We start from the raw sequence: 13,985 nt of genomic DNA on the forward strand, positions 1-13,985 counted from the left end.
TTTTTTTTTTTTTTTTTTGCTAAGCTATTATCAGAAGCCACACACTTTCCGTGGACTGAGCTACTTTTCTGTATTATCGAAAGTCGTGAAAAATATACACAAATGTCCTTATTGGTTTGTAAACTATTAGGTATGTTTGGCCAGTGGTTATTTTACGATGAAAAATGTAGTCTTATGTTGATTGGACCAAAAAAGTGCACCTCTCTGATCACCAGGGTGTACAACTGTTACTTGTTATCAGATTAGAACATTAATGTACCCATAATTGAAGTTGGATATTACTTCATATAAGAGACAATCAATGAAAAGACACTTGTCATCACAAGTTATTAATAATTTTCTACTATATGTAGAAGTATTCAGAGGAGAAATAAAATAATATTGTTGAAGCCATCATTGGCTCAAGGTTGGACTTTAACTCTGTGTTTTCTAAGGAAATGCTGCCTGCCAGCTTTTAACCAGGCTAACAAATGGCATTGCTCTAATCATGAAAAAGGCATTGGGAAAGGAGCCCAAAAGTCTCTAGGGGGGGAACAAAACCTGCAGGCCAAAGCCTGAATTTCTTGGCAAAGAGGCATATTTAAAATGCGTTCAACACAAGCTGTCGACCTGTAATTTTCAATCATCTTCTTGTGTCAGATTCTTCTTGCATGCACTAAGATACCAGTATGGTTTAAGAGCTGTATACATAACCAAGTCACACAGTCAATGTGCAATAGAACGCAAACCTAGACATTATGATTAGAATAAACAGTGTTTCTTTTTGTACATTCTTGTTACATTCTCTCCTTAATATATACATAGAATTATTTGTGATATTTATTTAACCCGTGTGTGTCAAGGAAGAAAATGTGCTGATGTTTTGTTTTTCTACACCAGCCAGAAAAATGGAATAAAATTAAATTGGTGGTAACTCAAGAAGATGTGGAATTGGCATACCAGGAAGCAATGATGAATATGGCAAGGCTGAACAGAACAGGTAATTAAAAATAATTTGGAGAGAAGCCATTCCATGTAGTTTTAGTAGAAAGTACATTAAATATATAGTGTATATACTATGAAGATATTATGTTTGCTCTATGTAAATTGCATATATGTCAAACTACAAAAACAAATCCAGTTATCCACTTTAGTTTGCCCTTAGTAACACATGCCCATCCAATAGGGGGCAGGATCCATTGTTCCCTCTTAGGATGGTGATTCATCAAATCCGTCAGGGTCTTATTAACCTAGGCTGTATTTTTATGTATTTTTAGACACCACAACGAAAAATATCCAAAGGAAGGTTCCAGAGGTATAGATTTTACAAGGTATCTTAAATCAAGGTATTGTCACTCAACCACAAACAAGCCTTTGCAAATTCAGTGAATTTGACACTTAGAAACCTTTTCAATAAAACGTTTGGGCCAGGTGTATTCATTAACACATAGAAACTTTTTCTCTAAAAAGTTTGGGCTAGGTGTTATGCAGTCACTTGGAGCCACTTTAGGCAGTCCATTTCAGTGAAACGCCAGTCATGGGTACCAGTAAGGTTTTCAGAAACAGTTACCTTTGTAGGTGAAGCAGTCCTCATTCAGTTCCAAGGTCTTTTACTCTTTGCAGGGCTTTCCTATGTATGTGGTCCTGATGCAAGAGATGAGGGATATGGCAGATGCTCAAAGGATGCTGTGGATACGATGAGGTCAATGGGGATCTTGCTGTGACTACTCCTCAGACCACGTAGGGGCTGAGGCAGTCCTGGTCACAGGGTCGACGTCCCTCTAAGTCCTGTCAGCACTGGCAGAGGTCTAGTCACCACTGGACTACCAGTCACCCAGTATCGCAGTTAGGAGCTAACTTTCTGGGTTGATAACTCATCATCTGGATGTCCTAGCTGCTCATCGATACCTCTGGGCTCAGCGGACTCAGAAGTGTGTCTACTAAGAGGAGTACACGCCCCAGGGAAAGCCGTTTGGCAATAGGTGTTCTCTCCTGTCCCAAATCCCAGCCTGTCTGCCTAAACAATGGAGCAGCCTCTCTCCCAAGTTGTACCCATTTACTCTTCAAAGATAGCTTCTCCTTTGAAGCTTGCCTTTTCAGCAATGCTGTAACTAATCGAAGAATTATGTGAAGCAATACTGCAGCTTTTTGGCATATTACCAGCTCCTTCTAGCACACCTCGGGCGCCGAGGAACTGTGGGGGATTCCACTTGGGACTCCATCTGTAGGTCTGACCTCCGCATCAGCTGGGCCTGCTATGGGCTCCGCATGACTTTGCTGCAGACCCAAATCCTAGCTCCACTACCCTCACCAGACCCTGTAGCACCAATGCAGATGCCAGCTGACGACAATGCTTATTGACTCAGAGTTGGTGCCTCTTCGACTGAGGCCAAGCTTTGATCCCCATGACTCGTCAAATACCAGTACTTTGCACCTGCCTCAATGAAGGTCTCAAAGCCTTCATACTCTTTGGAACAGACTCTGACAATGATTCTTATGATGGTGAGGTTGGATTTGCCTAACCATACACTGATGACAAGTAGTATGAGGACCTTCAGGACGCCAGTTGTCTCAATGCCATGCAATACATTGGGCTAGTTCTGCCTCCGGGTCCTGCCACAGAAGAAAGTGCTTCCATTTCCATGGTCATGCGAAGGGCGTCTGAGGTTCTCTACCTCCAAACTAATGTCCTCACTAAGGTGCGTCAGCCTTTAACACACAAATACAGTGTCCATGCTTCCATTCAAGAAAGGTCTCAAAGACACCCTTCTTGTGGCTTGAGCAAAACTGTATTCTGCACGTACAGTAAACAGACTAAATAGTACAGTGCCATTGTCGATCCCCAGGTGACCCAGACTTCTTTACTTAGCACTCACGTTTGAATGTCTTGTTGTGCAGGTCTCAATGAAGAAGATAAACCCTAATGCATGGGAGCTTTGTTGTGCAGGCCTCGATGAGCAAGGTAAACCCTAATGTATTCCCTACCACAACACTGGGACAAGGCATCAAAGTGTATTGAAACGTTTTGGGAAGTGCACAGTTTATCAACCAGTTTGGTACTATGTTCTGTACACTTCAGGTGCCTCTTGGGGCACCATACCCATGCCCTTTGAGACACTGTCTGACTAGCGCCCCATCCTTACTCAGACTATTCAGGATGGTTGTGAAGTGACACAATTTACCATCCACTGTGGATTTGATCTACAGATTGCCTCGACACGGCAGTTGTCACCAGTATGGCACACTTGGATGAGGTCCATTGGCTTCTCTGGTACGTCTCTGTCCAGTCCACGTCAACTGGCATGCCTTTCAATGGCTCTCACCTAGTTGTTAAGAAGGCAGACTCTGCTCTTAAGCGTTTTCAGGATAGCATGGTAATGGTGCACTGTGTGGGCCAGTCCTCCCCACTACGTAAGCCACTGTTTTGCCCCCTCCGTAGCTATGGTAGGGACTTCCAACATCACCATTAACTTCAGGTTTCTCAGCAAACTTTTTAGTGTTTTCAAGATGGAGGCCGCCATATCCACAGACCACGTGGACAGCAGGGGCAGCCTTCTGCCCCTCCCATTTCTCCAACCTCAAAACCTCTTTAGTCTGTCCTTCGAGGCTCACAGTCACCCTGTCAGAGGCAGGATCAGACTTTTTCTGCCAGGGTGGCAGTTTATAATTTTGGACAAGGGGGTGGTACAGGTTGTCTGAAACATTTATGCCCTACCAATTCTTGTCACCCCACAGCTCCTTCCATCATCCTCAGAATGGTGATGGAGGATCCTCCATTGACCCAAATCATGACCTGTCAATAATGCTGTACACTTCAATCTGACAATACTCATAAGATCATTTAAAGACTGAAACATGAGATGACTAATTCTACAATTATAGTGTAGGCTATATTAGTATAAGTCAGTAGGCCATCATATGTACAACACTACAGCTAAAGTGGTCATCGAACAGAGACCAATCCTTCATAACCAATAAACAACCCAAACAAGAAGAAACTATATTTACTTCTACAGATAGGACTAACCTATCACAAAAAAGTTCTCACATACAAAATTCGGCAGGGCAAGCCAGCTACAATACTCACCCCCAGTATCAGGATCCACGCCTGGGAAACACTCACACTGACGAGGATGCAACAAGCGAAGTGCTGGAGGCATGCTGTTTCAAAACTATATTACAGATGAAAACGGACACAATGCAAGCAACACATGGCACAACACAAATATATCAGTACCATATTGTAATGTTTATAAATCACTGGAATATGTCATTCAAATAAAATAATTGCCACGGACAGAATACACGCATGCACATACACCATAGGGAGCAGATTTATGCGTCACAAGTGTCAGGGTTCACACCCAGGACACCTTCATACTTGCGAAAAATAGAAAGAAAAAGTATACTTAAGACCCAGCATTTAAACAACTAACCAAAATTAAAAACAGGCACTAGGAAGATCGATGAACAGTGCCACAGCCGTATAATAAAGATGGAAGCCAGACACAATGAGCGCAACCCACGCCATGACGGCAGTGTGTCAGCACCATATTGAAATGTTTTTAAATCAATGGACCGTATCATTCCAATGGAAAAATCACCCCAACAGAATAAAAACTTGGTTGCTGTTTGCCTAATTCCTGTCTAGCTCACAGTGTCTCACACAGACTTCCAAACCTGTTGGGGTAAAAGGTGATTGCGGCAACCTCATGATGGCACTCTGACTCCTCTGGGAAGTATAGCGACCGATCCTACCGGTTTTACTCAGTTACTTGCGCAGTGCAAGGTGAGACACAAGATTCAGAATGGATTTCAGTGTGTTTATTGAAGCAATCTCATTCTGGTATAAAAAGCATGAGCTGTGATAATTCAGCAGATTAAACAAAGCAGGGTAACCAGCATTACAGTCAGTGAAGAAGATAAACAACCTCACCATGTTGTGTGTTTCTAGATAGTCTAGAGGTTCCTACCATAACCCTATTTCTATGTCTGAGCGCATAATGGTTGGGTACTCCGGACACATACCTGAATCGAATAGCAATGATCTGCCTGTTGTATGGATGGCAATCCTCTTTGGAGGCTGAAAAGTCAGTGCCAGCATCAGCAAAGCTGTCGTGTAATATGCATCCAAGGATGATCATGACCGGAGTGCTTTCTACCTTCCTTGGGCCTAAGAGTAGTTTATATATACATCTTTTGGACAAAAGTTCTGATGTAATGCTGTGTCTCAGAGATAGAAGGTGGCAACACGAGTTAGCATATCATGTACTGTATGTAACATCCTTGGAGAAGAAGTACATATTGTATGTGAACCCTGCCTTCCTGAAAGAAGTAGCTGATAAAATATGTAAAATCAAATGCTGAAAGCAAGCTCACTGAAATATGAATAAAAATGTATGTAAAGGTAAACTGAGTCACAAGCTTTGAAGCTAAAATGGAGTGCCCAACCGGGGTACTAAACGAGTACTCACAACAACATTGTTCAAAACTATATTAGAGATGGAAAACGGACACAATGTCCGTAACCCACATCACCGCGGAAATATGTCAGCGCCATATTGTAATGATTATAAATCACCGGAACATATCATTCAAATAAAATAATCACCCCGGACAGATAATCACCCCGGACAGAATACACGTGTACCAAAAGGAGCAGTTTTGCAAGTAACAAGTTTCAGGGTTCACACCTTCATACTTGTGAAAAATACAAAGAAAAAACTTTACTGAAAACACATCATTTAAACAACAAACCAAAATGAAAAACAGATTCTAGGAATGTGATCATTAGCGCCACAGCTGTATATTAGAGATGGAAAATGGACACAATGAGCGTAACCCACAGCACGACGGCAATGTGTCAGCTCCATATTGTAATGTATATAAATGACAGGAGCATATCATTCCAATGAAAGAATTGCCCCCGTCAGAATGCCAGTATACCAAAGGGAACAAATTAAATGGTACAAACATGTTGAATGGTGGGTCTGGTGAGCCAGCCCGACTCCACGTGAAGGTTAAATAGAAGTGATCTATTTGAGTCAGGAGGTTCACTTTGACCTGCATTAAACCATTAGGCTATTAAGTTATTTGTCAGAAGTGATCCTTGGGAGAGCATTCATTGTGTTCAGTCATAATTGAGACCAGTGCCCTAATTTGTGGTGGCTTTGTGTTTTTTCTTTTTGAGGATGTCTTTAGCAAGATGTTGGAAACTGCCTATTTATGCAGTACTCCAACAAATGTAGGGCACACTATGCAGAAAGTACAGACAGTCCTTATTGGCTTACAGGGGTTAAACTAATAACCCTAAACGCTCTCTTTTGTGGTATTATGGACGAGCAGTTTAGGCTTACAGAGGGTAGTGCTAAGCATTTTTTTAACACAGTCAATAAATGAGACACACTCAAGAAGAAACTTGAAACCAATTTTAGAAAAATAGCATTAATTTTTATATTATTTGAGACACCAAAATCTTCAGCATTAGGTACTGTTCAAGTTATCAGTGTTTATATTGATGCAAAAATGTCATACAAATGCGTTTTACATGGTGATGATTTTCTATGGAGAAAGAAACGTACTACATTCAAGTACTTGCAAACGTATTTTGGGGGGCTCCTTTAGGACATAAGGTGTAAGTGGGTCAAAGTCATGTGATCCACCAGCAGTTCGGGTTTACCTGCCCTGCCCGGGTGGAGAGGTGCTGAACGGGTTGGTAGCCTTGCGTGCTGCACCGTTGGTGAAGAAGGGGGGGGGACCACCTAGAAACAAGCTGCAGAGGAGGTGTTGGGAATAAATCCAGGAGCTCCCAACAGTGGGTTCAGTTCGAGTGTCCTGAGAGCAAGAAGGGGGGTACAGTCTAAGTTTGTGGACCCAAGCCGGGGAGCTCAGGTGCAGAGGGTTTTGGTTGGCTGCTTCTGTGCGTTGAAGGTGCTCATGGTTCTTGGTCAGACCTCATAGGGGGAAGGAAAACAGACAGCAGGGGCACTCTTGTGTGAAGTCTAGTCTGTTCTGTCATCCTTCAGTGGGCAGGATGGTTTAGTGGCAGTGGCGTCTGGAGTAAACACAAACAAGCCTTCATGCTTGCAGCTGTTCTGGTATCCTGGGTATTGGTGCAAGGCATCTCCAAAATTGGTGGGGAGACGGGTCTGTCCTCCTAGAGCATGACGACCGTCTCCTGGGTTACGGCTGCGTCGGTGGACCGAACGTTGCGGTAAGTGCCTGTAGTTGCAGAGAAGTGGCTCCACCACTCCAAGGGAGATGCTGGCTGGTTGACGCAGTGCTAGCAGCCCTCTCAGGCTTTTGGAAGTTGCAAAGCTGCAGGATGCGTCGGGTCCTTGCGATTGTTTGGACAGGACCAGGTATGCAGGGTGTGGTACCAAACGTCCACAGCTAGTCCACAGTTCTCACGTTGGTCAGCTCTTCTTTGTCCTTCTTCTTTGGTCAGTTGAATCTGAGTTCCTGGTGTCAGGTGGCTACCTAAATAATCAGTTTAGGGGCACTTAGAGGAATGTTGGATAGTACCTGTTGGGCTACTTACCCCTGGGGTGACTACAACCCCTGTATGCCCACTTCCTGTAGGGAGTGGGCATAACCCTGTCCCAGAATTCCTTGTTCCACCATAACCAAGATGGTGGAACCCTTTCTTCGTGGAGCACATCAGGCAGCCCACCTTAGGGCTGTGACTAGGCTGGTATTGCAGCACGCCTATTTGCACAGGTAATTTGACATCGGTTCTGGTGCCCAATGGGCCTCAGGGCAGGGGGTGGCATCTCTCAGGTCTCAGGGACGCTGGGGTCGCAAATCAAAGGCAGCAGAGACTTTGAAGTCCCTAGCCTTGGTATGCAGATCACTAGCCATCCTGCTGGAGGTTGTGTGAACACCTTCCTCTGGCGCAGGCACTATTTCTTGCCCTGAGGACAGGCTCTAACTTACAAGGGGCCAGAAACCTGTCTGTGGTGGCAGGCTGGTGGATACCAGTCAGCCAGCACTCTAGGGGATTACTAGGTTTCAGGGTCACCTTTGAGGTTACCTCTGGGTGTATGTCATAATTAATTCAAGTCTGGCATCAGTATGGTTTTATTAAGACGAGGTGTTTGATACCAAACATCATAGGTTTCAGGGAAGCCATTATGTAACTGGGTAACTCGTAATTACCAGTGCCTGTTCATTTTCCATATCTAGTAATAGAACTAGACTTCACAGTGGCATATCTGCTCGTGCAGATATGCCCCAACATTAACATTTAATGCACCCTGCCTTAGGGCCTGCTGTAGGGATGGCTTACATAATTTAGATGCAGTGATTTAGGCCATGTTTCACAATGAGGGTGCTTTGTTCTTTCACTCATGGTTGGCACCATGACACGCAGTCTGTAATGCAGCCTGCATGCAATTTGTAAGGGGGGGGCTTAGGGATACCCTTTAGTACCTATGTCCTAGGTACCAGGGCATAGGTGCTAAAGGCCTTACAGGTTTGCTAACATTTGTACCAGTTATTCTACAATTATTTCATTTTTAGGAGAACAACACTAGCACTGGAGCCTGGTTAACAGGCTTTTTCGTGCACTGTCGAGTCGAAAACCAGCATCCAGCAGTTCAAATGGGGGCAAAAAGTGGGGGACAATCTACAAAAGCCTGGTTTCACACATAAGATTCAGCGCCTCTTGTGGATTTTGGCAAATGATGAATCAGTGCCCCTGCTGGACTTAAAGGCATGCAGGATATAGCATTGTGCATTTGACGTAGTGTGTGCACAGCAGTTTCTTTACTTCAGTGCAGGCCCATCTGGTCTCCTGCACCCAGTTATAAAAGCTTGTTACAACGATATTAGTAAACCTTGACAGTATGGGTGGTCCTTCTCCCTGGCCAGCCTCAGGGTGTATCCTTGTCGTGGTAGTTTAGAAGGTGTGCTATTTTTGGCCAAAGGGGGGGGGGGGGGCTTCTGTAGTGGTTTGGGGCCCAGTGACCTGTGTACATGCACAACGATAAAGTCTGGGAAACTATCTCTGCCTAATAGGTCAGTCTGTAGTGTTTCTATGAAGATTTCCTGACTTTCCCATGTTCGTGACTCTGGGAGGCCAGAGTTATCGTTTCTATCCTTAATCCAGAAAGCAGAAAGTTCTGGTGAAAGTCATTTGATGCTAAGAAGGTTATTTACAAGTCAAGTTTAAAAACGTATAAAATAGTGGAACCGTCCACATATGCCTCACACCATAGACTGCCATGTCCAGCAAGATAAATTTTCAGAATCGAGAGCTGGGATCTTATCACTGCAAAAAACAAAAGACTTTTCTTTCCCAAGCACTGTGACCAACTCTACCTTTCTTTGAAGAAAAAACTGTTTAAAAAAAATTATATCCACCTTTAGCTCTTAGTCAAAAGACCCATTAACAACAGACTGTCTCCTACTTTGCTAGATATCACCTTTATGCATTTCAAGTAGGTTACACAAATCAGAAAAATAAAGTTTGAGGCATGTGTTACTGTAGATACACATGCTGTGCATACTCCTGTCCAAGTTGTTTTTCTTTGAAGAAGTCTTACTAGTCACAAGGTGCTGTGACTCCTGCTTTTGGTGATAAAATGCATATGGTCATGGACTCCATTGTTAGATTGTTTTCTTTCTGCCGTCTGCTTCGAATGTGTGCTGTAGTGCTCTCAAACGATACTGTTGCTGTGCTCTTTTTGTTACACATGGTTTCCTGCCCTCCATCAGTATTGTACAGTTGTGTCTCCCTTACACTCAATCTCAGGTTCAAGTTTAGTTACTTTGATCAAGTGGTTCCGGGTCGACCACGGCCCCTCCTGGGCCTCGCCCTTCGCGGCCTACTCTCAGATGCATCTCTCCACTGTCCATTGACAGTGATGGAACAGACACCATTTCTGAGTTGTCCTCACTGCCACACAAAATATTCTGATTATTCTCCATCAGGTCTGTATTCTGTGTCTGTCACCTGAACACATTGAGGTAATTCATGACAGCTGCTGCTGCTGCTGCTTGTGCTCCAAGAAGACTCTTTGCAACCAACAGGCTATTTAACTTGAGCTGTTGGATAGTGGTGGCGATGACACCCCAAAGCCTCTTCTGTCCAAAGGACATCGAGAGGGAACATCATCCACAACCATCAGCTGCAGATGAATAGGCTTTCTCTCTTGAAGAAAGCTCTGGTGTAGAGATAGAGGACCTTTCCGCCAGCCCAGCAGTTTCTGAGTAACCTGCCTTCAGCCTGGCTCTCAATCTGAGCAGCCCTCTGCCAAAGGGTATTCAGGCCCTCTGGAGCACAAGAGACATGTTTGCTGTCAACAAAAAACATTACTAATTCCAGGTTCTCACTTTGAGTTACTGCTGCATCTCAGGTGTTCACCAAGTACCTAGTGGTGGTGGCTGAACATCTGTGCAGACAAAGCTTTCACATTTGCCCTTATCTGGGCGACTGGCTGATCAGGAGTGCAACCTGCCAGCAATGCCACAAACACACACAGGTCACTCTAGACCATTACCATCAACACCACAGAATCCCACCTCCAACCCCTCCAGATCCAACCCTACCTAGGGGCTATTCTCAACTTGGAGGAAGGCATAGTCTGTCCAAGCCCTGCCAGGATCCAGTGTTTTCAGGCACTGCCCCTGCTTTTCCAATCAAATCAATAACTCCAGGTCAGAACAGGAATGCGCTTCCTAGGCATGATGGCCTCCTGCATTGCCATAGCACCCCATGCCATGCTACACATGCATCCAGGAATGCTTAGTGCATCAATGGTCCCCGATGGAGATTCATTTGGTTGATCAAGTCTTGATGGGCTGCCGCACTTGTTCTTGCAGTGGTGCAACACCAACAGCCTGTTGCAGGGGCAGCCTTTGTTGCACCCAGTTTCGCAGAGAATTGTTACAACGGACAACTTCCTTATGGGTTGGGGCTCACACGTACAGGATCTGACCATCCAGGAATTGAAGGAACCCAGACACCAGGGCCTCCATATCAACTACCTGGAACTTCTATCCATTCACCTAGCATTGACGGCTTTCCTACCTTATGTGATAGGCAAGTTTCTTCTTGTCTGGACAGACAATACAAGAGCCATGTCTCACCTTCAGGAACTGGGGGAGGGGAGGCATATGCTCTCCACAACTCTCAGCTAGCCCAAAGCATTTGGTGGTGGGCTCTACACCACAAAATTAGTTTGCTAGTACCTTCTGGGAATGGACAAACGATTTTGCCAACCTTCTCAGCAAGATGTGGCAAGAAGTCCACAAGTGGGAGCTGCATCCACAATTCGTCCTCCACTACTTTCCCAGATGGGGTTTCTCACAATATAGCTGTTTGAAACGGCAGAAAACACAAATACCAAAACTTCGCTTCCAGGTTCCCACACATACAGTCCAGTGGCGATAAAGTGGTCAGGGATATTTGCCTACGGTTTTCCGGCTCTCCATTTCCTTCCGTTTGTGGTTCAGAGGCTTCTGTAGGTGTCCTTCATTCTCATCCTGGTGGCACCCACATGAGCTTGCCAGCCCTGGTTTACAACTCTGCTCAAACTCTCATTGGTTCCGCACAAGAAGCTCCCCAATAAGCTGGACGGTCTCGTGCAGAACCATGGATGGTCTTAAAGGGTCATTCCTCCCCGGGTCCCACCGGCACCCTCATTACTCATAAGCCCCCCATTTGAGTCTCTGTATTCCTGCCTTCTTCAGTTCTTCTCATGAAACAGGCGTGTTAGTGACCTTCAGGTATTAACCCCAGAAGCACTGTTCTTCCAAGTACATAGGGATAGGGTTGTCATCTGCAAGAAACCCAAAATTCTGCCGTAAGCTAGTCTCTCATTTACACCTTAATCAGTCCATTGACCTTCCTGTCTTTATCTCACAACCTGATTCAGTTGTTGAACGGGCTTTCCATTTTTTGGCCGTAATACGAGCCCTCACGTACTACGTTGAGAGAACCAAACCATTTAGAAAGACACAACAACTTATTATTCTTTCTCCAAACCCCACAAAGGGAAGGCCCTGTCTCAGTCAGGCATTGCCTGATGGATAGTTGAATGCACCTGGCCATGCTATGCTAATGCAAACAGTTACCTTCCTACTCCTCCTAGACAGTACTCTATTCAGAAGAAAGGGACCTCTGTGGACCTCCTTGGGAAGAAAGCAACTACTTCATCCACACCACACACTTTCACAAAACATGACTGTGTGGATGTCTCAGCCCACCAAAAAGCTAGTAATGGTCATGCAGTTCTCTGTACACTCTTTCAATCTACTGCAATACCCTTTATTGCTTTTCACTTAAACTAAGAGGACACCATGCCAAAATAATTAAGCACTGTTGGTCTGAATAATGATTTAATTGAGGAACTTCCCAAATATCAAAAAGGTACAAATATGAGAATAAGCATATAACTTAAGTGCAATAGAACGTGTATAAACAAGAATAAGTACATCAGTTAGGTGATCACGAGAAGAAATGTGTGCAATGCATCAACAGAGCATGTATGCATGAGCTAAATAATCAAGGTTTAAAATACTTCACTGTTTGAGACAAGGTCGTCATCCTCACACGCGCGCCTGGGGAGCCCTCAGATCAGGTAGGTGATTCGAACGGGTTCACAAGCAGCTCCTGGGCAGGGCGTCCGCTCCCCAGGCGAGCTCCTGTTCGAGCATCAAGGCTTCTCCGTCTTTTATACTTTAAAACACCACAGGGAGAGAATTCTAGAACCCCTCTCCTGTGTTATGAAACTAAATACTGGCTGTACTTCGTCTGCGTCGACAACACTCACAGGAGCTAGCCAGACTCCTGTGTTTGCTCTGGGACAGATCCATATATTCCTCTGGCGATAACAGTCTTAGCCTTGTGAACTTTTATCAAATGCGCATCCCACATATGATGTTCCAGCACTGTCCGACTTTGCACTCGTAAAGAGAAAAACAACTTCTGTGAGGAAAAACACCCATGCTGGCCTGCAGCTTGAAGCAAGGACACAAAATGGAGTCACTCAAACAAGATGGAGTAGATGGTCAAATTCATATAGCATCACACTGCACCCTTTGAAAATTGACTCTCATCACATATCGGTTTGAAATTGGCTTTCTTAGGTCAAAACATAGATATTAAATTAGGCACACATTATATGCAGCAACATAGCATTACAATGACACAGATTACCATAATTATCCTACCTAAAATAGAACAAAGCTGACCAAAATCAGTTAACCATCCAAATAGCCATTCTCCTCACCCTTTATCTACATCTTGTTTCACCCCCTTGACCAGTTCATTCAATGCTTCAATATGAGACTGGATTGAGTTAGAATGGTCTGACAGGTTAGTGCTGCGGTACTGTGAACACTACATATCTTTTGGGCCACTATTCCCATACTGTCTGGGATACAGTCATGCAAGTGTTGCCTCGAGTCCCGGAGGGTTTGAGAACTGTTCTTTCCCAAGCGGTTACAGGTGGGAGAGATGCTGCGAAGTTCATGATTCATTGTGGCCTGGATATGACCGACTCACTGGGCAGATCGGTTGCATCGACGCTAGCCGTGAGGCACAACGCCTGGTTGAGGATGTCTGGCTTTTCAGGGGATGTCCAGAAATCCTTGATGGACATGCCTTTTGATGGCACCCGTCTCTTCTGAGACAGGGTGGACTCAGCACTCGAGCGCTTTAAGGATTCCCAAGCTATGGCTCGGTCCCTTGGCCCGCAGCTGCTCCTCGCCCCCCACATTCTACCTTTTGTGACTACGGAAGGGGCACCCAACTGCGTTCCTTTCCACCCGGCCCCCAATCTGCTCATGCTGTACAGCCCCTTCACGGCCACGGGATCCCACAAGCTTGTTGATTAGGAAGAAGGCAGCCCGCCCAGTCCACCCCCATCCCACCTCTGCCTCCAAACCTTCCTAGTTCGTCGGAACATCCGGAACCAGTGGGCGGCAGGATTCGCCATCACCTGCCCCACTGGGAATCCATTACCATGGACAGGTGGGAGTTACAAATTGTCCGAAGGGGT

The 13,985-nt window shown here is 45.0% G+C and overlaps 1 protein-coding gene across 1 annotated transcript in view; it reads left to right on the top strand.

Moving 5' to 3' along the window:
* Positions 1 to 13,985, top strand: part of SEPHS1 (selenophosphate synthetase 1) — a 108,271-nt gene that overhangs the window by 14,455 nt on the left and 79,831 nt on the right. The window contains exon 2 of the mRNA XM_069227524.1: positions 880 to 979. Within this exon, the coding sequence (XP_069083625.1) occupies positions 880 to 979 (100 nt within the window). The remainder of the gene's footprint in view (positions 1 to 879; positions 980 to 13,985) is intronic.

Source organism: Pleurodeles waltl, chromosome 4_1 (assembly GCF_031143425.1).
Source record: "Pleurodeles waltl isolate 20211129_DDA chromosome 4_1, aPleWal1.hap1.20221129, whole genome shotgun sequence".
NCBI lineage: Eukaryota > Metazoa > Chordata > Amphibia > Caudata > Salamandridae > Pleurodeles > Pleurodeles waltl.